The 25,006-nt window shown below is 39.4% G+C and overlaps 2 protein-coding genes across 4 annotated transcripts; one reads left to right on the top strand and one right to left on the bottom strand.

The window, feature by feature from the left end:
• Positions 1-2,268: 2,268 nt before the first annotated feature.
• On the top strand, positions 2,269-23,525 carry yif1b (Yip1 interacting factor homolog B (S. cerevisiae)). Of its 3 annotated transcripts, XM_047339691.1 has the most exons (9): positions 2,277-2,412; positions 3,813-3,915; positions 5,094-5,223; positions 5,337-5,441; positions 6,161-6,297; positions 6,421-6,576; positions 6,822-6,915; positions 7,785-7,936; positions 23,489-23,525. In XM_047339691.1, exons 1-9 carry the CDS (start codon positions 2,367-2,369, stop codon positions 23,490-23,492), a joined length of 927 nt encoding a protein of 308 aa, XP_047195647.1. In that variant the 5' UTR covers positions 2,277-2,366; the 3' UTR covers positions 23,493-23,525. The 3 variants fall into 3 exon arrangements, with proteins under 3 accessions (XP_035010135.1, XP_047195647.1, XP_035010134.1); XM_035154244.2 differs by lacking the exon at positions 23,489-23,525 and having other exon boundaries at positions 2,269-2,403; positions 7,785-9,006; XM_035154243.2 differs by lacking the exon at positions 23,489-23,525 and having other exon boundaries at positions 7,785-9,006.
• LOC118106079 (probable E3 ubiquitin-protein ligase HERC6) lies at positions 10,091-21,798 on the bottom strand. Its single transcript, XM_047339692.1, has 23 exons — positions 21,532-21,798; positions 20,255-20,411; positions 20,063-20,139; positions 19,310-19,537; positions 18,567-18,658; positions 18,330-18,457; positions 18,027-18,181; positions 17,625-17,680; positions 17,382-17,467; positions 17,202-17,258; positions 16,460-16,556; positions 15,664-15,844; positions 15,275-15,426; positions 14,620-14,739; positions 14,416-14,514; positions 14,099-14,266; positions 13,182-13,322; positions 12,868-13,034; positions 12,074-12,137; positions 11,916-11,986; positions 11,191-11,374; positions 10,666-10,768; positions 10,091-10,577 (listed from the first exon to the last, which is right to left on the bottom strand). The coding sequence occupies exons 1-23, from the start codon at positions 21,749-21,751 to the stop codon at positions 10,342-10,344; spliced, it is 3,039 nt and encodes a 1,012-aa protein (XP_047195648.1). The 5' UTR covers positions 21,752-21,798; the 3' UTR covers positions 10,091-10,341.
• Positions 23,526-25,006: the final 1,481 nt, after the last annotated feature.

Here is a 25,006-nt window from a genome sequence, read left to right as displayed (position 1 = left end):
AAAATACCCCCAAACGCAGTGTTGCTCATATACAGTCAGACACACATGTACACAGCATTTTTTTTGTTGTTGCATGTTTTTGCTTGAAATGAGGTTGAGTTATTGAATTTAATTTCCAAAGGCAGATTCACCACGAGCCACTCATGTGTATCCAGTGTCACCGCACACCAAGCTGTTAACTGTAGACCTCTATTGTACTCTCTCTGGCCTTGGGAACAATTACTACTGCATGAGGAAACCCCTTAAAATAGTATCTGTTCTGTGTGTGTGTGTGTGTGTGTGTGTGTGTGTGTGTGTGTGTGTGTGTGTGTGTGGGTGTGTGTGTGTGTGTGGGTGGGCGTGTGCGTGCGTGCGTGCTTGTTTACATATGTGTACGTGTGTGTGTGTGAGTGTGTGTGCATGCGTGTGTGCTTCTCTTTTAAGAGTTAGGGCAAAAAAGTGAGTGTGTGTTTATGTACCCTATATGTACGTATGGGTATGTGCTCATGTGTGCACGTTAGACAGGGCAGCTTTAGCACAATGAGCAGCTTTTTATGCACAGTCCATTCAAACAGAGATGGTCATTCGGCCTGAGGGCCACTCGAGTCCAGCTGTCAGCAGAGACACAGATACACAGTGAGTTTAATCAAAAGAGAACGAGAGAGGACAGATTAGGGCTGATAGACACAATTATGGAATTGTATTTTTTTACTCATGTTAATTTAACCATTACACCATCGCGATTTGTTAATGAATGTGTTTTATTTGTGTCGTCTTTGACTGAGATGAATCTACCCGCAGTGTTTCTCTGTCTCATGTTATTGTGTACCATTCTTTACAACACATCCACTCCATCTGTCTACAACAGCTCTTTGGCACAGATAGAAAACAAAACACTTTTATCTCACTTTTTTAAAAACACGACTGTTACTCGATCCCTGAAGGCCTCACACACAGATACACACACACACACACACACACACACACACACACACACACACACACACACACACACACACAGACACATGGATGAGTAACTTTCAAAGGCTGCGCTTTGCCTGTTTATACTGTGCACCCTTTGTTTGGCTTCCTGCGTTTTGTGTCATGTAAAAATCTTTTAAAGTGCACACCGCAGGTACAAAACAAATGTGCACAGATATTGAGAAAACACAAGTAAAAACTGTTTTATGAAACTACACAAAATCAGGCAAATTGTTCATCAACTAGAAGTGAACACAGACCTCTGCCATGGCTCCTCTCCAAGATGTAATGGGCTCTTCTTTGGGTTGTGACCAACCCCTCCACAAAATATCATGTAAATTGGTTTCGTAGTTTTTGAGTAATCCTTCTGAAAGCCAGAAAAACAATGAAAACACATAGATGTAACTGGTACATTGCTTTTTCATCACCTAATAAAACTGATATGGTGAGTGTGCAAACAATTTAAAATTATAGATATAATATGAGATATTATTATTAGGGATTGCTGCTATAACATTGCAGGATTATCCTAATTTATTTTAAGATGTAGGCAGAACTTTAGAGCTGGATCTAATTTTAAATGCTTTCTACAGTTGTCTCTACAAATTATTTGAGTAAAAAGAACAACTTCCTCTGAAATAGTGGAGTAAAAGTATAAATAAGAAAAGATAATTGAATAAATTACATAAAAGGCCAGAGTAGGGTGAACATGTTCAGACATTTTAAATGCATATTCAACTAAATCCCAAACAATAAGGCACGTCATAATCATAATATCACATAACTCAAATTTCAAAAAGACTATATATATATATATAAGATTATATATATAATACCAAACACACACACACATTTAACACACACACATGGTCAATCTCAAATTAAGATGCATAGATACTTGTAAAGAGATTTTGCTTTTTTTAGTTTACAACATTTTAGGTATTTTTTGAAAATAGTTATTTTGTTTAAATATGCAGGCAAAAGAGCCCCCCCCCCCCTCTTTTGCCTGCATATTTAAACAAAATAACTGTAAGAAATACTTACTTGATAAAATCATTCAATTATTTCCCCCAAACTCTGAGTGATTTGTCCTCCATTTAAAACCCTAATTGTATGTTTTCATATGTTACAACTGGATTCTAATGATAAAATGATAATGATAAATAAACATGCAATACTTATGAATGCAAGGACATGTAAAAGATCTGAAAAGATAAATGGAGAATGTGGAGGATTGAGGGCGCGTCAGTCCAGAGGGGGGCAGCACTAAAACATCAACTACCCTGAACCCTGAAAGAAGAAGAAGAAGAAAAACATTCACTTCCGTGTAAATGTTATAAATGACTGTGTGCTTCGTGTCGGTGGCGTCTGTGATTTGAGCCGCTGCTAGCACCGCGTCACTCCTGATGGATCCCACTGCAGCTCAGCCCGGCTTCAGACAGCGTAAGTTACGTACGTGAGTCCGTGGATCGAGTCAGATTTCACCGTGTGCGCACTTTGAGCCTGCTGCTGTTTCACGTGTTCAGCGGTTAAAGCCACGGAGACGTCATGTTAGCTCGCTGCTTTTAGCCGCTAACTTTAAAACAACTCAAAATAACACAAGCTTCATTGAAGACGATATACGCAAATAAAAATTGAAGTGACAGGGTTAGCCTCCTTTGAGATCATCAATCAGCTCTGAGCTGACGTAACAATGCTAACTACCGAGCTAACGCACATAACGTTCCACGGGCTGGGTGGATAACGGGAGCTTCTTGTCCTTTGAACGACGTGTTTCCCTGTGTTGAGGTTTGAGTTGTGGGACCAAGTTAGAAACCACCACCAGCTGTGGTGTAAAGTCAAGCTAGTTGTTTACTCAGTTCAGCTCCTGTTTCCAAGCCTCGGTCTGTGGTTTGAGTAAAGCTCCGTCATTATCTACTGTGTTTTATTCAAATCCATAAGAAGAGCGGTGTGTGATGAGATTCAAAGTCAGTAATGAGGTTAAACTCTAATAATACGTTAGATTAAACGTTACCTCTGCGTCCATAACAAGCATCTATCATAAGTAAGCATCTGACAAGTTTGTAAACAGACGATTAAATGTGGTTTAGAATATTACTTCTGCACAGCCAGTCTGGCTCATAATCACCTAAACATCACACACTCTTAATAAGGATATTATTAACAGTGTAACTAGTTATTATGCAGCACTTCTCAAAACACTGTTACTTAGTGCTTCACACAACAGCACATCCATTTAAGGGCAGAAATGACATAAATCAACAGCCCAGATGAAATCAAAAAAGTATTTTGGTAGAAGTTAATTTTGGCCTTCCTTTATTTTCAATAACAAACAATTTAGATATAATCCGGAGTGACTCTGGTGGAAGGAGGTTCTTGAGGATGATGTAATCTGCCCTTGTGATAAGTGTGTGATGAAGTGATTTAGTCCTTCGGGGAACAGAGTTTAAAGCTCTTTCTCCTGCAGAGCGTTGCACACAGAATTAGTTATTTATCATAAGACGATCGATATTACATTTTGCTCAAGTTGCTTTACGCTATATAAGCTTTATAATCGCAACGGCATGACAGGGTTACTTTTTATAAAACAGAAAAAATACAGATGTGAGATAAATTTCAATATATATAATTATAATATAACAAAAATAAAGATAGCTGCACATTTTATGCATTGTTTTTTCAATGGAAAGGGATGCTTGCTGAATTTTTTTTTATTTTTATTTTTTATTTTAATCCTGCCTCTGCCTACCTGCCTCCAACACTGCTCTCTCTCTGCACCCCAAACATGTGAAACAGGTATAGATCTGCTCCTTTGTTTGACATTTCTCTTTCCTTTCTCTCGCGTCATCCAGAGCCTAATATGCGTCTAAGGAATAGCTCCCCAGATGGGTCAGATGGTAGCCAGCTGTTTGAGGATACAAGTGGAGCTGGGCTCGGACCACAGAGCGGCTACAGGTGAGAGGCCTGCCAGCTGTGAAATCACTGAAGCTGCTTTTACACATGCACTGAACTCCAGATAATCTTCTGACATTCTCCGGAGGGGCTGTATGTGAGATGGCAAATGTCCGAGTGGGAGGCTCCGTACTTTCTCCGAAGTTCCCCCTGCCAGTCCCCTCGTAAAAACTCTTGATAATGTCCGAAGAGCCCAAGTGAGAATGCAGCAGGAGGATCCTCCGCAGGATTCACCGCCGACCAGCGAGTGAAAAAATAATACAAATATCTCAGGATTAAAAAGCGGTGCCACACATTTAGGGGATACAGACTAAGTATAGAGAGATATTGGTGAAAATGGCCGACGCCAAAAACACATGATCTCTGCAGCAGAATTAATATGTTAAGTCCTACCTCTGCGCCAGTCCTCACCAGAAAACTCTGGAGATTCTTTTGTTCTTGTAAATGCGTCTGAGCAGAGAATCTCCTGCTGCGTGGTTCATGTATGAAAGTCAAACGCCGGAGGAAGTTCAGATGCCGTTTAGCTTGAGTCAAGACCTGTTAACTAAAGCACGATTACTCACTCCTTATTGATCCTGTAGAAAGTTTGTATTTTTGTAAAGGACACACTGTAAATATACATTGTATTTGTAATGTACATTTTTAACCGAGCGTCTAACAGCCCTCGTGACACTTATCAGTTATACACTGTATTTAAAATAAACATAATGCAAGAATCTTACCGAAGCTTCATAGATTCTATTGGGTACCCAAAACCTGCCCTGTTGACACGTCTGTCCCAACACACACTTTTGGTGTCGAGAATCTTTCTCCCTGAATTACACTCACCAGTGTCGCCAGCCACCTGGTTCACTGGATCACAGTGTTGAGCGGCTCTGGTTCTCCGGTATCCTGCCCCCACTTCTCAACGGCGGGTTGAGGTTAGAGTCCCAGACTGTAGACGTGCATGGTCTTCACCTTCAAGCCTGAGTTCCAGCTTGTCATCTGATACATTTGTTAATCAATCAAATCGTCTCCAGCTCAAGAAACTTTAAACTCCTTTAAAAGAAATTGCAAAACAATAAATTCTTTTCTTTTGTTTCTTCAGCTTTTAGCGATTCTCCCCTGGATACATTTGACTAAAAAGTTCAGCCAAAAAGTCACCATGTTTTTTCAGCTGAAGCTTTTTCTTTACATGGCAGGAATCAGCACGCTGGGCCGCAAGCAGAAGGATTCCCAGGCCAGTCCCTCCTGTCAGACCCCATGTCTAACCTGGCCATGGCGTACGGCAGCTCGTTGGCATCTCAAGGGAGGGAAATGGTGGATAAGAATGTAAGAGTGGCCTGCACTTGTTTTCAATACAAAAAAATATTTTAATAAACATCTTGAATAGTAGCATATTCACATATGGCTGAATAATTCACATGTGTGCTTGCTTGTTTCAGCTGGACAGGTTCATCCCAATTTCTAAGCTGAAATACTACTTTGCCGTGGACACAGTGTACGTAGGGAAGAAGCTGGGCCTTCTAGTTTTCCCTTACATGCACGAAGTAAGTCTGCTTACACGTGCTAAATGTCTTTGCAGAGGTAGTTGATCATATGCATCAAATGCTAAATCTGTGGGAAAAGTTTACCAGAATGTAAAGTATACAGTATATTAGGTTTTTTTTATTTGACCAGTCAATCGAATTTTATCTGTATAGCCCATATTCACATATCACAATTTGCCTCAGATCTTAACAAGGTGTGACATCCTTTGACCTTAACACTTGACAGGAGTGAGGAGAAAAACTACCCAAAAATAACAAGTTTAACTGGTATAAAAATGTACAAAGCTCAGAGAGCTGCGAAGACGGACAGAAGTGTACTAGATGTTGCTTTTTAGCCTAGAGATACACCCACCTGTCTATGTCCCAACATAAACCAGAGATATTTAGTGGAACTTTGAGATTCTTTTAAGGAGGAGACTCGGGGGAGCAGACATCAACTAAGAGTTTCTCTCTTCTTAAGACGCATCTCTATAAAAAAGCTTTTATCGTATGATGTCTATGACTTTTACTATTTTTATCTTTATTATTTTTTTTACTTTGATTTGTTTGTGAATTTTATATTGCTTGTTGTAAAGCACTTTACTTGTATTGAAAGGTGCTACACAAGTTATTAAGTTACTACATTGAAAGTTAAGCTGCAGGTAAAATAAACCAGGCCTTTTATCTGGGACATGCTTTCACTATTGAGTCTAAAGTGTGTGTGATCACATGTGTTATAGAACTGGGAGGTGAGCTACCAGCAGGACACTCCAGTGGCTCCTCGCTTTGACGTGAACGCTCCTGATCTGTACATTCCTGCCATGGGCTTCATCACATACGTCCTGGTGGCCGGACTGGCCCTCGGCACACAGAACAAGTACGCACACAAAAGCATCCATCCACGTCTTTTCTTTTACCAAGAAAGACATAAATCTAATGCTTTATGGTCATTTGATTCTTGAACTCTGCTCTGATTTGTTGTTATTCATGCACACCTCAGGTTTTCCCCGGAGCTGCTGGGAGTTCAGGCCAGCTCAGCGTTTGTGTGGTTGGTCATGGAGGTGCTGGCAGTCTTGCTGTCCCTCTACCTTGTGACCGTAAACACAGACCTCACAACCATAGACCTGCTGGCTTTTTCTGGCTACAAATATGTTGGGTATGGACATCATCTCTCTGTGTTTGTGTTTACATTTTCATCAGACTCTCTCTGTTTGTATTATTTGCGTTTAATGATTTGATTTATCAATTTGTTTTTCTTTTTGCTTGGTTGCTGCAAATTTTCTCTTAAGTGATGCTAAGGAAAGAATTCATTTCAGCTTTTTAAAGTTCTCTCAGTTAAAAACACTAAGGCTGTCTGAATGTTATACATTAACTGTCTCTGATTTTTGTTTTTCTCTTCAGGATGATCGTAGGTGTAGTAGCAGGCCTGTTGTTTGGGAAGCCAGCGTATTATCTCTCTCTACTGTGGTGCTGTGCTGCCATCTTTGTCTTCATGGTGAGTATAAGAGCTTTAACTGTTGATCTTCACTGACAGAATTCCTGTTTACAAATAACTGAGGACGCTTGTTCAGCTACATTTAGTAAACACATGGTTACAATACAGACTGATCATGATGGTTGACGTTTGCTCATTTTCTTGCTGGAAGACATTATTTAACTTTTTGATGTAAATGTGCTCAAGACTCATTTGACAGCTTTAGCAAAAATAACATGTAACACCACTGAGGAGTGTATGCATGTAAAATAATGCAATCTTGTTCTAAACCAATGAGTTAAGTCCACAGAGGCACCCTCAGCCTTAGTATCAGATTCCTGCTGTTAGAATGAGATGCCTTGGCACTGCAGATGATTTAGATACGCTGGAACAAATGTTACCTTGTTGAGATATTGAACATTTTTCCTGCAAGCGCTCATTAATAGTCTTTTACCTCTAATTACAGAGGCATTCTGTCTACACACCTATAGACTAATAAAGTAGGGTAGCACGCAGTAGAGCTAAATTCAATTCAATCAACTAGCTTCAAATTGCACACACTAAAAAGTATCAGTCCCATAAATATTTTGACTTATGTCGTGTCAACTCTACTGCCTATCTATTTATTTATTTTTTATCAATTAATCTAACGGTAATTTTTTTCTTAATCCTGCTGACTATCAGATATAAAATAACCTCCTTTGCGGCGGTAATACAACTTCATTGTATCTGCACATAGGTATCAAAAAGACAACAAAAAACCCTAGACACACGGTCATTGTTACCACAGACTCTCATCAACTCTTCTGAACCTTATTGAACGGTTTTGTCTTCACACATCTTTCTTTTCACTTCACTTTGTCGCCTGGTCAAAACTTGTCTCTCCACAGATCCGCACTCTGCGTCTGAAGCTGCTATCCGAGGCGGCGGCAGAGGGTAGGCTGGTGAGAGGAGCCCGGAATCAGCTGAGGATGTACCTCACCATGTCTATAGCAGCTGCGCAGCCCATCTTCATGTACTGGCTCACCTACCACCTCATCAGATAAAAGCTGGAACACACACTTGTGCAGGAGATGAACTTGGCCAACCAAATGCCACCTCACCCTTTTTTAAAAAGAAAAAAAAAAACCCACAACGCACGTCTCGAAGAAGCTCGACTCGGATGAGACACCCAACAGTTGTCTGGATATCCCGTCACTTCCCACAAAGACTCATCCGATGTGAGCACGGAGCAGAACTCGTGCTACAAGACGATTCGTAGACGATGTGAGGCTCTAATGCCTCTTCTCTCACAGCACAGCCTCATGTCTTTACTATTGCATCTTTATCTTGTCTTTTTTTTCGATGTAACGTCTTGGAAGCATTTTGTAGCAAGAGCAAGTGGCTTTAAGTTGTTTTTCTACACCTTGTAATTATTTGTTAATGTTTTTTAGGAATATTTAAGTACGTATGTTTGTGTATAGCAAGAGTATTACTGCTGATTGCTCTGGTCTGAAATCTCACCAGTGACGTTTCTGAGCCGACAGAAAGAAAAGCACACGGACCTCACACACACCGTCCATTTAAATGTAAACAACGAGCTCAACTCCAGGTGTAAATGTGATCGAGTGGCTCCGCTTCCATGTTTATACCAATGGTTTGGAAACAAGGATTATCTCAGTGTCACCTCCTGTTTTATCTGTTTTTGAATGTGCTTTGATACATGTGTAAGCTTTGCTCCCTGAATAGAAATATCAAGAGCCATAGTGACATTAATGTGTACACGTCACAATGAGATGATCTCTTTTGATATCCTTTTAAAAAGCAGAGTAATTGATTTCATATTGGAAGTCAGATGGAATAAAGAAAGGGAAGAGATGAGATGATCTGTGAAAAGTTGTTTTGCTCTGCTTATAATACTTGAAATATTTTAACGTCAGAAATGCATTTTGAATGTGCTGGTGTCACTATGAAATGTCTCTGCTTTAATTTATGTAGCCAGTGTTAAATCAAACAGGGTAGGATTTACATTCACGTCAGTTCTTTCAGGAATCAAATGAAACATGAAAACAATGGGTAATGCTAAAATGCTTCTCCGTCAACTGAGGTGCCAATAAAAATAATTCAAAATGTCTTTGAAGTGCTCATTTAAGTAGAATCGTGAAGTTGCAGCATCTCGTTCAGACTAATTCTGTACGTGTGTTTTCAGGTTGTCCGTCCCAGTCTGGTGAATATGATTTTTACTTACACCATGAGTGAATTTCTACCTATTTTGTATAAATGTTAACTTGGACTAAAAATGAACTGATAAGTTTGGTGTTTGAGGGGCAAAGGTCACTGTCACCTTATAAGAGACTTTTTGGTCTTGTGCATGCAGCAGAACACCTTCAGGGAATTCCTTCAAATTTAGTAGAAAGGTTCGGTTGGACTCAAGGATGAACTGATAAAAATCTGGTGCTGAAAGGTCAAGGTCACAGTTGTCTCCTGTTCTTGTAAACATGATACATCGGTAACACCAGTAGATCATTTCATTAGGTGCGTTCGACTTGGACTTGGTCTGACTGTCTGACTTGATCTGCCGGTGGCTGCAGGGGTAAAGTAAAAAAACACAGACGTCACTTTCTACTTCTCGTAGCCTCAGTGAGACGAGAACATCAGCGTTTGCTTTTTCCGTTGCAGATTACACAGATGTTAAGGAAAACCCTGTGTTTCTGAACAAAGAATCGAATGAATAATGAAGTTGACTGGGACCTTTCTTTCAGGTTCAGATTCAAACTAGTTTACAGTGTCCAAGTGACGTCAGCATGAGATGAAAATTCATCACATCCTCTTTGGAGAGACATAGTGAGAACTTTTTTCTTCTTTATAAATCAGCACACAAGAAATACAAAATAATATTCCACAGCTAATGTTGGTTCTTAAAAGATTGTATTTTAATGTGTGGGCCTGTATCATGCTCTAAAATAATACATTAACATTTATTATTTGGTTATTACGTAACAAATGACAGAACAATTAACCATTTCCTGATTATATACATGTCAGTAATGCACTTTCTTTCTTGTTTCTCGCTCTGTTTTTCTTTCTTTGTCCCTCTTTCCATTTATTTCTCTTTCTCTTCTTTTTTTTACCATTTCTTTCTTTACTTCTTTCCCTCTCTTTCTGTCTCTTATCTCTATTTTGCTCCTTATTTCTTTCTCTCTCTCTTTTTTTTCCCCCCTCCCTACATTTATATATTTATATTTGTAATTCATCAAAGCTCTATAATATAGTTAACATGTGCAAGTGTCATCAACCATCACCAAGAGAACTAGGAAAAAGAAAATAATGCAGACAGGGTTTTAACGATAAGTGATAAAAATGATGCTACTAAATAAATCCACATTAACTCCCTTCATAATAATTGTTACTATTAATATATAATAACAATGTGCAGTGACTAATGGAAAGTAAGACACCATAGTTTCTTCAGGCTCTGGTTTCTTCTTTCTTATAGAAACCTCCTTTGTAATGAATGGCCTTAAGAAGCCTGGTCTGCATGGTCCTCTCCACCGGGTCCCTCTGGTAGTTGGGCAGTGACAACAGATGGTGACAGGTGAGGGATTCTGGCAGATGGAGTTCGCTGCTGTTGGGTAAGACGGTGACTCTCATCATGATGCTGTTCATACCCAGGAAGGGTACGCGGTCACAGCCTGTGAGGAACACTGGACACAGGGACATTGATGAGATGCTGGTTTAATCAATAAATCAATCAAGGTAGAGGAACAGCTTAAACACAGTCACAATACTTACAAAGGAATTTCTTCTTGTCCTCCGCTGTCAGTTGCTCAAACACCTCCCAGAAGGTGATGATGGTTGGATGTCCTTCATGATACTCTCCTTCATAAACTGTGTTCTGTTTGTAAAAACAACAATTAAAACTTATACACACAAATACAACAAGGGTTTTCGATTTAAAGGTTAGGAACACGAACTCCATAATGTCCACAAAGCTGTCGTTATTTTTCTGTGTTATTGTGTGGTAAGGGTGAGATTTTAAAATCGCAGGGAGAAAACCCTGAACCATCTATCGAGAGCAGACATATTCTGTTTTTCTGATTTGCCATCTAGGATTTCTTGTGTTGATTTGTTTGGTGTTAAGCAGTGGACTTACTGTCTTGGAAGAATTCCTTAAAGTTACACAATGTAACTTTTACTGAACAACATTGCCCTCTGCAGCCTTACGTGGTAATTCATTCTGTTAGACTCTGTAAAATAGATCCTATGTCTTCTCAAGACTTCTCAAGACTTAATGTTGTCTGATGGTTTTCAACAAACCTGCTTGAACACCTGCCAGTCGTAGTTTTCTTGGCCCACCATCACCGCCTGTAGCTCCTCCGGCTGGAAGAACTCCACCACATCCATGTCACACACTTTGAAAAACCCTCTCTTGAACTCTTCAAACACGCCCTCCACCGACTTGGTAAAGGCGTAGTTGAAAAAGGCATCAACGAACTCTTTCCTTTCAATAGAGAGAAATGAGAAAGTACAACTTCAGTCGGCAATTGAATATGGTGGTTTCATATGGTGCCCACTGAATTTTTACCTGAGTCTTTTTTTTTTCTTGTTTTATAAAAATTTCATTTGATCATTTTATTACAATACAGTCCTGTTTTATTTTAACTTTTATCAGAGAGTCCTTAGGTAGTTACAAAAGACAGTAAATCAATATATAAAATATCCCACTCATAGTGTCATTCTGAAGTTTCTAATACCCTGTTTTTTGTCCACTTGTATTTATTAACATTGCAGGCAAAAGCCAGATGTTTGTGCGTTTTTTTGACCAGCAGAAACACCGCTTAACTGGTCACAAGGCATGCACCCACTTCATATGTTTAACCTCTAGATGGCAGCAATAGCAAGTTTTTTTTAACATTGTGAGGCTGGATATTGTTGTGTTAGTCAACGTCAGACATTGTCAAAAAAAATAATCCTTTAAATATTTAACAGTCGTGAAGCCAACCCATTGTGAGTGTTGTGTAGATGGTTCTGTATTAACACACTTGTTTGAGCCTGTGACAGGTTTTCCAGCTTCTTTTGGATCAAGCTCAACTTGCTCCCCACCCCAGGCCACCTGTAAAGAATCACAGTTACACTGGAATATGGCAGAAATAAGTTTAGGCAGCAGAGTATCAGTCTAACTGTGAGTAACTGAACCTACGTTAAAGGTTCTGTACATATCTTCGTCTTTATCTGGAGTGTTGTCCATCAGGCAACGCCAAGACCTGAAGACACAGGAAACATGATCATGAGTAAGATCAAGTCTGTACAGTTGTGGTGTCATGGTGTTTAAATCATTATTTTAAGTCTACTTAGGGTTCCAATTCACAGGATGTCACTTTTGTAGAGTTAAACAATTTTTCCTAAGCTATATTCTTCCAGCATAACAGTGATACAACAGTTTTGGTTCTGGAAGTAAATGTCCCATTTCTTTTTTAAGCCAGGCCAAACAGCTAAGAGATAAATTATGATCATAAAACATTTGATTTAGAGCAAAGAAAATATAGGAAAACTGAAAAAAAGGCAAAGGAAATGATTATTTCAAGAGTGAAGGAATTTTCAAAGACTTCCAGCACCTCTTCTTGAATTCAACAAATTAGTGTTGCAATTTATTGTAGTTTATATCTTGTATGTATGTATATAGTATTTCAAATAGTGTATCGTACATTGATGTACAGTATTAATGCTGAGCGGTTCGATCCATTTCCTTTGTATCAGTGAGCTCCACCAATCAGAGACGCAGCTACTACACCTGAGGATTGTGGGTAGTGTAGTACTTCTCCTTGACAATGTGACTAAAACACGTTTTTCTTTAAATGCAGTTGATATGTAACATTATTTCACAATCTCATAGCTTGTGGTGAGTCTACTTTGGATGGTTAAAATATTGTGACTGACAATCAAAATTCATATTCAAAACAATGTTGCTGTTGAGCTCTATAAAAAATGTCTTACTCTGCCATGACAGGGTCGAACTCCTTCATGTCATCCATTGAGGGTTTGACCCCGACCAGCTTCTTGAAGAGAACCAGTGGGAAGGGCAGGTGGACAATGTTGTTGTTGTAAAGAGCCATGCCACACAGAACTCCGAACAGGAAGTAACGCTTCTCCTCCACTTTGGGCTGTTTGGTTCATGAATAAAAAAGAAAACTATTACATGTATGATTTGGTAACGTTTGATAACTGTTTACAGAAGACAAATCGTACAAATACCAGCTGAACTGGCTTTGGCCAATACACAATTTTTCACTGAAATGAAATGCTCTTACTCTGGGAGGGAACCACATCAGAGTCTTGCTCTCATTGTACATGAACATCTCAGACTCGGGAGCGATGAGCTCATCAAACATGTGGAGGAAGAGGTCCCTCTTGTTGACGTTCATCACCTTTCTCTCATCCACAAACTGCACCTAGGGAGGAGAGCGTAAATGACCCGCAGAACACAAACCCAATCAGCTCTGATGACAAATATCCAAGCATGACTTATAACTCATGGTATTGTGAAGAGACTTCAAATAGACACTTCCAAATTTATTTAAATGACAATTAATTCCAGCACTTCACCTTCAAACAATCCTCTAGTTATTACACCAAATTCTAAAACTTGTGTGAGTCCCACAGGTTTGAGAACCAGAGAGTATATAAAGATGGTCGACTTCCTCCCACTATCCAGAAATGAAACCAAAATATCCCAGCATAAGAACGCTACCATTTTGCACATTAGGAGTCTGCACTGTAGCGATCGGGGGAGGAGGCCGCTGTATAAAGGTCCCACGGAACACGCCCTCGACCAATCGCATGTCAGTCTCAGCTGTCAATAATGACATTCAAATTTTTAACCTAATTTTTATACAATCAAATAACTTAAAATGTATTGGATCAGTGTGATAAACTACCTAAACTTACACAAACCCTTTGAGAAATAAAATTTGACGTGCACTTTGACTTTAAAGTTTGGTCTATGTCCCATCCACTAACATGGAGAAGGCAGGCTTAAGACCTGTACTGCAGACAGCCACCAGGTGGTAATTGAGATGCTTTGGCATCACTTTTAGGGAGCAGTCATGTCGTCCATCTTTCTATATAGTCGTGCAAGGTTAAATTGCTGGAGCGAGTGAACTAACGTCACTGCGAAAGCAACCGGATTAATTTTCAGAAGAACAAAGCTTTTTGATCGCCTGTTTACCAGAAGCTCTCTTTTGAAGAAGCAGTGGTCGGCCGCAGCCAGATGTCTGAAGGTGTCTTCGACGAGGTGAGATCGTCTCAGGGTCAGCAGGAAGGGTGGGGGCAGGGGAAAGTTTTGGGGATTTCTCAAAGCTTCTTCATCCCAGCAGTCAATTAAAAGGCCCATTTTCTGTAAGCACAAAAACCTCCTTTATGAAGAAATCACCACAGATTTTAAAGTAGTTTTAATAGAATTACACAGTGTCTCTTAAGTTACAGTTGTACTACACAGTGCTGTTGATACTGATCTTCAGTCAAATGATCTCATCTCTGTTGTACCTTCATTACAGCCGAATGGATGATGAAGACCCTTGCCTTGCAATCCAGAGTCAACAAGAACGGGAAGCGGCAGAAAATGGCAGGTGTGTTTTCATCATCCTTTGAGAAAGTAATGGATCATTTGTTAAGACGTTATTTTAGCAATAAGCACTACAACAGAAATGTAAAACTCAACATCACATATACTGGACTGTATGATTTTACCTCCGCTTTCGACAATTCTAACCACCGACCAATGTCTTCCTCCCCCTGCACAGTGTCCCTGATTTCCTCCACGTAAAACATGCTCAGTGGGACTTTGTAGGAATTTCCAGCTCTGTTGGCCTGCAAACAAATATTGTAATATGTTATAGAAAAAAGCATTGAAAGCATCAGATTTATACCTGGTCAGATGTATAGTTTTAAGCCAAAGTTCATTGGCTAAGCCAGTGGTTCCCAAATGGTGTGTGTGGCATTGTGAGAGAGAGAAAGAGAGAGAGAGCGAGAGAGAGAGAGATAGAGCACGAGAGAGAGAGCACGAGAGAGAGAGAGAGAGAGAGAGAGAGAGAGAGAGAGAGAGAGAGAGAGAGAGAGAGAGAGAGAGAGAGAGAGAGAGAGAGAGAGAGAGAGAGAGAACATATGATATAAGTGGTTTCTACGGTATAAAAAAAAAATTCCCATCAAATTACGTCTTTATTCTCTAAATCTCAGAAGGTTTTTTTCTTCAATATGACCCAACCACTCCGTCGTAGAAAATAGATTCTTAGTCTTGAGATAAAAGACATGAGATAATTTTTGATCCCTAATTCAACACCTATTGCAGATCCTGCACTGAAGCCACTGGTGATGATAAAAATGATCATAAAAATATGACACTGACCTTGTAAAGTAGTTTCAGAGCTTCCATCAGGTATCTGATTCCCGGGTTGTGAGTTTTCAAGAGGCGGTTTTTCAGCATGAAGGCGAGGGCGTTTTTGAAGACCATGATGTGCTTCATCAGGATAGAGGGTGACACCGAAGACCACCAGCCAACTGCCGAACAAAATAACACGGTTAACTCACACTGTATGACTTCCACAGCAGAGAGCATTGTTGTATGGTTGATTATTTGTGTACAGTTTTATATTGTGCCCTTCCACATGTGGTTTGAGGTTAGCGCAGGAACATTATTTATGATATCAAGGAAAATATGAACATTTAAATTTCACAAGATTCAAAACTAACTCTTAGTATGGTAAACAAACAATGTATGGTAGGTAGGTAGTTTACTCAGCGCTGCCAGAGGCTTCTCTTTCAGATTTCCAATGATGATCGCCAGAGGCAGAGACCACTTGATGACGCTGGAGTCCTCTTGGAGAAGAGGGCACGTCAGCAGAATCAGCAGGATCTCTGGAGATTTTAGGGTCATCGTTGATTCACAATGCAATGGCATGAGGATCTCAAGGTTCATCTGTGAGAAACATAACAAAATGAGATAATACAGTGATGTTGTTTGTATGTAAAAGAATCAGTCACTAAATTACAAAATGCCTGTGGCCAAAGAGTCTAATGAATTATGACATAACAGTGGAGGTTTATTTCTAAAGTCTAAGGCAGAAAACATAAAGTAGAATGACCTCCCTGTGGTTGTTCGTCTCCACCAGTCAGGGCAGACTTTGAGATACCACCGGGATCTTGACCTTTGACCACCCAAATCTAATCTGGTAATCCACGAGTCTAAATGAACATTTGTGCCAAATTTCACAGCCACCTTGACCTTTGACCACCAAACCTTCTCCCTGTGGTTGTTCGTCTCCACCAGTCACTGCAGTTTATATACATTTTCCTTCAGACTCAAGAGGTCACCGTGAGCTTTGGCCACTGAAATCTAATCAGTTCATCTTTGATGTTCCAAAGGGAACGTTAGCAACAAATGTGAAGGAATTTCCCAAAGGCGTTCTTGAGATATCGTGTTCCCAAGACCACATGCAGATGGATGAACAACCCAATGTCTTGGGTCTGTCTCAAGCACAGAAGCATGAAAATGATCTGAACGTGTGAAAATCAATCAAAGGAATTTCTTAACTGCTTGTTTGATCCATGGTATTTCCAACAGCTGGTCAAAAGCTCGGCTCGCAGCTTCCAGGTCGACAGTTAAAGCACCAGCTTCTAATGAACACCCACTGATAACACAGGCAAAGAATTCAAGTTTAGAACTGATTTATTATATTTTCACTAAACTATTAATATCATTCGTTCAATGTTGTGCAATATTTCTTGTATTACATGAATACATACACACTATTTTATATTAGTGTTAGTATATTATTTTATAATCTATATTATATTTACAACATAATATATTTATAATGTTTTTATTTCTGTGTCATGCAAATGCATTTGGCCCAATCCTTCTGAGGATTGCATGAACCCCAAATTATTTCATGGATGATATTACTTCTATTATTATATATTAACATCCTGTGCAATACTACTTCTCATTTCTTATTTCCAATATGTTTTTTTCTTTTTTAGTTTAGTTTTTACATATATTTTACAATCATGTAGGATAATAAAGAATATATTGTATTTTTATATATCCAGGTGCTAGTCTTCTTACATTTACTCTACATATTTTAATATTATATACTATAATATAATAATATACTAATATTTTTGACTTATTTCTTTATACTTTATGTTTTGATTATCTGCTATTGTAACTTTGGATTTATATCTGGAAGAAGAATTTCCTTTGGGACAAATAAAATTCTATCTTGTCTTATCTGAAAACATCACAGAAATCATAAGCCGATAAAAAAACTTACTTGTCTTTTGTGAAACTTGCAACAAGACTTGAACTTGTCAAAATATTGACGATATTTCTCTGTTGCACAAAAAGAGAAAAGTATTGGAAGAGCCCCAAAACATCAGTCACTGATTATAGTGCTAATATTACATTTTTGAAAACATTAGCGTTAGCATATTAATATATTTAATAAAACTACCTCTTTGCCTCTGCATTGCCGTGTCTCATTGACAGCCATGTTTGCAGCTTCCTCTCATCGAGTCGTCCAGTTATCTGCCCATGACTCTTTAAAGAAAGTAGACATACATTGTAAGGCAGCCAGTTTAATAAACATGATAAAATACTTTAATCCTGAAATGAAACATTACAACTTTTGATGCACAGAACATGAAATCAGTATTAATGTAGAAGTCAAATTTTTATTTTTATTTATTTTATTTACCTGCGCATGTGAAGAGTAAGTAAAGTTTGTGTTCCACCCGGCTGATATTTTCAAGTCTGTTTAAAGAAATAAAAACAATAATGACAAATAAGAAATAATAATATTAATAATAAATTATGATATATTTATGTCACATATATCTGCTAATCTTTGAAATCCTTGCTTTTCAAATCAAGATCCTTAAACAATCATTTAACTACATATTTTACTTTAATCAAACTCTGTTTGATAGCCATGTTACTAATACAGAGGAAATGAGGAACTTTAAATGAAGTGGAGGGGATATGATCAAAGACACATACTCCCCACCGCCCTAACATACATACATACATACATACATACATACATACATACATACATACATACATACATACATACATACATACATACATACATACATACCAGTGGGTATGGCTGCTGCACTGTCAGCGGTCCATGGAAGTTGAACCAGAGTGGGACTCAGATTGTTCTCTGCTCGTCCAGTCCCAATTTGACCTTTGACCCCATTGCCAAAAGCCCACAGCTGACCAGACGAGCCCAACACCAGAGTGTGACTCCTGGGAAAGGAACCACATATATCATAAGTATTCTATAGAGTACTGGTAGATGATTAGTTATATATACTGACTATAATCATACTTTAATCATTGTGTTACCCTAAAAATATGTAAATGTGAAAATGCAGTTTCAGTGTGTCCTTTTTACCGGCCACATTCGATCTGTGAGGCCGGTCCATCCAGACCATCGACCAGTCTGGGTCTCACTTCATTGGCGGAGGAGCTGTGACCCAGCTGACCGTGGGTTCCCTCTCCAAAAGTGTAAACTTTACCATCCTAGAAATCAAAGCATTGCATTGTTAGAAAAAGAGATGGCCACTCATTGGGTCGGTAAATCAAGACATCGGGATGAGAGGCAGACTGAGAAGATCAGTGAAGTTTGTACCTTTGTTAACACAGCGGAGTGAGCTTCTCCACAGCTCATGAAGGAGACACCCAGAGGTCTGAGCGCAGGTACCATACAGATGTTAAACCTGCCTGTTAGTCGTGGAAAGAAATGGGCATAAAAAGGACAACATTTATATTTTTAATTGATTACTTTAAATACCTTTTTCATAGCCTCCCTAAGATGAAATACATAATCCAGAGGTTAAGGTTGCTTTTGTGTTACCATTAAAAGCAAAGAATATTCTAAATAACCCAGAAAGTCATTTTATAACACTTTTTACAGCACTTTTCTGAAAAGGTCTAGTGTAAGATTTTTGTTCTTCTCTTATGAGGTCACCGTGACTTTAAGTTAATCCGTTGATCTTTGAGTCCAAGTGACAACTGGTCAAAATTTCAATCAAGGGGTCAAAATCATGTTTTGTGAGGCCACTGTGGCCTAAATCTAATCAGATCATTCTTGAGTCCAAGGGAAAGTTTTTTACCAAATTTGAAGAAATTCCCTCATGACATTCTTAAGATATCTTGTTCACAATAATGGGACGGACGGACGTGTGGATGGACAAATGGACAAACCGAAAACATAATGCCTCCAGACACTGGCTGTTGACGGCGCAGAGGCATAAAACTTGTCTACATTGTCTGCAGGTGGTAAGTGTATATATTGACATGTGTGAAATTGTCCAATATTATGGACAATCTGCTGCGTGAGTGTGTGACTGAGTTAAGGTAAATGATTTGTACCCTTCTCATCCACCCTGTTGAGGCCCAGCTGGCCAGATTCATTGGCTCCACAGCAGTACACCAGGCCTGCGAGTGTGAGGAACAGGGTGTGGCTGGCTCCGGCTGCTATCTGGGTCACAGGTACGCCGGACAGAGCGCACACCAGGACGGGCGTGGGCTGCAGGGCCACCTCCTTCCCCAGACCCAGCTGACCATGACTGTTCGAACCCCAGGAGAAGACGTCTCCTCCTGGGAAGTGAAAAGAGTGCAAAAATCAAACAGTTGTATTCGACTTGAATGTCTGTACACTTCCTCAGCAGTGGTAGAAAACAAAGTAAAAAAGAAAATAAAAAGAATTTGCTTTGTTACTGTGCATGTGTGTGGCATTTATGAAAGTTTGAATGGTTTACTGAACTGCTGTTGTTTTTTCATACGCTGCATGTCGGCTCTATTTCAGAGGTCTGTTAACCAACCATCAAAATCTTCAGACCCAGGTTTACAACTTTTCGAAATAAAAACTCAATTTTGCTCGACATAAACTTTTGCAGCAAAAAAATCCAGTTGTGCTTTTACTTTATTGACAAAAGAGAAAGTGATTCTATGAAAGTTGCTGCCATGACTGAGATCAGCACTTCCCGTGAATGTCTGTGTCAGTCCGATATCGTTAAAAAAAGTAATCGATTTATTAAAATGATCTGAACCAAAGCGGTAGAATGAATTATAAAAGCTTTGATACTGTAGTTGGAAAACACAAAAAGGTCATCAGTGTCTTACCTTTGGTCAATGCCAGCGAGTGGACGTTTCCACAGGCAACATGAATCACTGGTACCTGCAGTGGTATGGGCACCCGACTGCAATAAAATGAGACAATTGTAAACCGAAAACAGCTTTGCTTTCATCACCCACCATCTACTGGCTTTAGTGGTAGTATGCATAATGATTCACATATCACAGAGACTATATTGCCTTGGTCTGATGAAGGTTTGCTTTAGATCCACAAACATCCCCAGCTGTGCATTCTCTGCAGCCCCCCAGGAGAACACGTCTCCAGACGCACACACAGCCAGACAGTGGTCCTGACCACATGCCATCGTCACCACGCCGCCAAGCCCCTTCACACGACCTGACACGGGATGACAGACAAGAGAAAAAAACACCCACGCTAGAAAGTTAATTTAGGAATAGCAATACTTGTGTTAACACATTAATTTCAGTCTGGTGTTAATGATGTAAAATCTGCCTAAACTGTTCAAAACTGTGATAAGCTACAACAAAGAGACACAATTGAAAGGAGTCAGACTTACAAACACAAAAGCAAGCCTCAGCATGGCCTAACTAGAAATCCCAGTCTCCACCAACCAGGACATGACCTTTGACCACCCAAATCTAATCAGTTAATCTGTGAGTCTGTGAATATTTGTGTGGCATTAGACAGGGATCTCTCCAGGTGTTCACAAGGCAAACATTTGTTTTATGAGGTCACAATGACCTTGACCTTTGACCTCCAAATTATAATCAGCCTTCTACAGGTGTCTCTGATATGTCATGTTCACAAGAACAGGAGGTCACCTTGACCTTTGACCAAGAGCTAATCAGTTCATCCTTGAGTCCAACTAAATGTATTAACCAGTACTGAATTAACCAGTGCCCACCAATACCCTGCAGTTCATCAGACTAAACTAGACAAAATATCCAAACCGTGAAAGCCACATTGTGCTGGGTGACCAAAATTTCCCACATGAACTTGAACGCAGCACAAAACTTAAATGCAGCTTCTGGTTAAGTTTTGTTTTCTGGACTGAAGAGACGGAAACGAAAGTGAGACACAGCCTCTGATGAGATGAACTGATAGATGTCATTAAAGAATTACATCAGTAAACACATGTTGACAAACATTACTGCAGACAACCAGATAATAATACTGCAAATACCATTTCAACAGTAAAAGAACAGAAAAAGGTTGTATTCTTGATAGATAGATAGATAGATAGATAGATAGATAGATAGATAGATAGATAGATAGATAGATGAGAGAGAGAGAGAGAGAGAGAGAGAGAGAGAGAGATAGTTGTACTTTAATGATCCCAAATTCTTGTGTTACAGCAGCAAGGTATCATAAGACACTAAGTCAGAAGTAAAAATATAAGATTAAAAGAATACAAAAAATAAAGGATAAAAAAAACAACTATAAATATAATTTATTGTTGTTGTTATTATTATTATTACTGTTATTGTTATTTTACCTGGTTTCCTTCCATCTTTGGGTGTCTTTCGTCCCAGTTGTCCCTTTGAGTTGTGTCCACATGAGAAAACGCCTCCATCCCCTGAGAGGAATAAAGTGAACTGGTCCCCACAGCAGATGGAGCTTATGTCCCGGGGGAAGGTCCAAGACACCGGGCTGAGGGCCGTCTGTGCCTCGTACTGTCCACTGGAGCTGTCCCCCCAACAGTACAGCTGCTCCATGTCTGCAGCTGAAGCTCTGAGGTGAAGCTCTGAAGTTAAGTGTTGACTCTGAGCTGTTCTGCCCTGATGAGGCAAATATATCCACTCACGCTGCCTTCGCGTGCCGTCGGACTTATTACGATCACACTCGCAAATATTCACTTAAACCACTAATTTTGCCAGTACAGCATATTGTATCTGTTTTTTCTACACTTAAAATGTCAAACATGGTTTTTGAGTTTGTCGCTGGGTAACCATTGTCATTTAAATTAGACCAAAAGGGAAACCAAGATGGTAAGTTGCCTTATTTACGAGCATAGCAGGAAACTGTGAAGGCGACATAAGAGGAGCAAAACTTGAAATTTCAGTACTTCAAACTATGTGAAGTGTGAATGAAGTGTTAGTCACTTTTATAATATTATATAATGTATTATTATATAATATAGTATAATTAAGGAGCAATAGATGGGATTGTGTGTTTCATTTGATTCAATGAAATAGTATCTACATAATATTTTAAAACAATTAAATGGTAAATGGTCTGTATTTTCTAGTCTTGGTTGACCACTCAGTGTTGTCCACACACACATTCATACAGTGCATCTGTGTGCAGCACTTTCTCTACACACACACTCACAACCCTCAATCTGGGGTTTAGTATCTTGCCCAAGGACATCTTGCATGCAGAATGGGGGAGGGTGGAATCGAACCACCAACCTTTTAGTTACTGGACAACCTGTTCTACATCCTGAGCCCAATAATTCAAGACCAAGAATTTCATTTTAAAATGAACTTTGTAAATTTGTTTGGCAGTAGTACAGTAAATCTTACGATTACAGAATGTGATGTAGACATACAGAGTTCTTTTGCTTTTTAATACAAAAACACACACATAATGTGGCATTTAGAGCAAATTATTTTATTTCAAGTAGTAACATTACATTATGACACAGAGTGCAGAGGATGTGGTACAAGCTGATTAACTGTTGGTTTTGGTTTCACAGAGATGAAAGTCAGGTTCTTATTTTCTCCCCAATGGTTTATCATCCACATCAACATGAACTCAGACAATAATGAAACTGAATACACAATAGATAAAGAATGACTCGCCCTGACTCAGCTTTAATTGATGCTACAGTTTCTCTATAAATATTCCATTTATTCTGATGTGGTTAGTTTGTTGCAATAAACACATTCAAACCTACAAGTTACAGTTTCAGTCTCTTCTTTATTTCACTCATTTATTGCAGCAGTAGAAAAGGTTTAGTATTTGGCGTCTTTGGCGTGTGTCCGTCCGTCTTTTTGTCTGTCTGTCCGTCTGTCCGTCCATCCGTGTGTCAGTCCGTCCGTCCGTCCGTGTGTGTTCTTTCTTAGACGGATGGACGGACGGAAAGAAATGTGTGAATGAGGTTTGAGGCTTTAAGAACAAAGGACTGATAATAAACCCTCGGCACACAGAACAAGTACGCACACAATGCATCCATCCACGTCTTTTTTTTTTTACCAAGAAAATACATAAATCTAATGCTTCATGATCATTTGATTCTTGAACTCTGCTCTGATTTGTTGTTATTCATGCACACCTCAGGTTTTCCCCGGAGCTGCTGGGAGTTCAGGCCAGCTCAGCGTTTGTGTGGTTGGTCATGGAGGTGCTGGCAGTCTTGCTGTCCCCCTAACCCTGACCCTGACCCCTGTGACCGTGTCTATAGCAGCTGCGCAGCTCATCTTCATGTACTGGCTCACCTACCACCTCATCAGATAAAAGCTGGAACACACACTTGTGCAGGAGATGAACTCGGCCAACCAAATGCCACCTCTCCCTTAAAAAGGAAAAAAAAACACACAACGCACGGCTCGAAGAAGCTGGACTCGGATGAGACACCCAACAGTTGTCTGGGTATCCCGTCACTTCCCACAAAGACTCACCCGATGTGAGCACGGAGCAGAACTCGTGCTACAAGACGATTCGTAGACGATGTGAGGCTCTAATGCCTCTTCTCTCACAGCACAGCCTCATGTCTTTACTATTGCATCTTTATCTTGTCTTTTTTTTTTCGATGTAACGTCTTTGAAGCGTTTCGTAGCAAGAGCAAGTGGCTTTAAGTTGTTTTTCTACACCTTGTAATTATTTGTTAATGTTTTTTAGGAATATTTAAGTATGTATATTTGTGTATAGCAAGAGTATTACTGCTGATTGCTCTGGTCTGAAATCTCACCAGTGACGTTTCTGAGCCGACAGAAAGAAAAGCACACGGACCTCACACACACCGTCCATTTAAATGTAAACAACGAGCTCAACTCCAGGTGTAAATGTGATCGAGTGGCTCCGCTTCCATGTTTATACCAATGTTTGTTTGGAAACAAGGATTATCTCAGTGTCACCTCCTGTTTTATCTGTTTTTGAATGTGCTTTGATACATGTGTAAGCTTTGCTCCCTGAATAGAAATATCAAGAGCCATAGTGACATTAATGTGTACACGTCACAATGAGATGATCTCTTTTGATATCCTTTTAAAAAGCAGAGTAATTGATTTCATATTGGAAGTCGGATGGAATAAAGAAAGGGAAGAGATGAGATGATCTGTGAAAAGTTGTTTTGCTCTGCTTATAATACTTGAAATATTTTAACGTCAGAAATGCATTTTGAATGTGCTGGTGTCACTATGAAATGTCTCTGCTTTAATTTATGTAGCCAGTGTTAAATCAAACAGGGTAGGATTTACATTCACGTCAGTTCTTTCAGGAATCAAATGAAACATGAAAACAATGGGTAATGCTAAAATGCTTCTCCGTCAACTGAGGTGCCAATAAAAATAATTCAAAATGTCTTTGAAGTGCTCATTTTAGTAGAATCGTGAAGTTGCAGCATCTCGTTCAGACTAATTCTGTACGTGTGTTTTCAGGTTGTCCGTCCCAGTCTGGTGAATATGATTTTTACTTGCACCATGAGCGAATTTCTACCTATTTTGTATAAAAGTTAACTTGGACTAAAAATGAACTGATAAGTTTGGTGTTTGAGGGGCAAAGGTCACTGTCACCTTATAAGAGACTTTTTGGTCTTGTGCATGCAGCAGAACACCTTCAGGGAATTCCTTCAAATTTAGTAGAATGGTTCGGTTGGACTCAAGGATGAACTGATAAAAATCTGGTGCTGAAAGGTCAAGGTCACAGTTGTCTCCTGTTCTTGTAAACATGATACATCGGTAACAACAGTAGATAATTTCATTAGGTGTCCGTTCGACTTGGACTTGGTCTGACTGTCTGACTTGATCTGC

Source organism: Hippoglossus stenolepis, chromosome 4 (assembly GCF_022539355.2).
Source record: "Hippoglossus stenolepis isolate QCI-W04-F060 chromosome 4, HSTE1.2, whole genome shotgun sequence".
NCBI lineage: Eukaryota > Metazoa > Chordata > Actinopteri > Pleuronectiformes > Pleuronectidae > Hippoglossus > Hippoglossus stenolepis.
The sequence above is the reverse complement of the archived record's forward strand: the minus strand, read 5'-3'. Positions and strand labels throughout refer to the sequence as shown.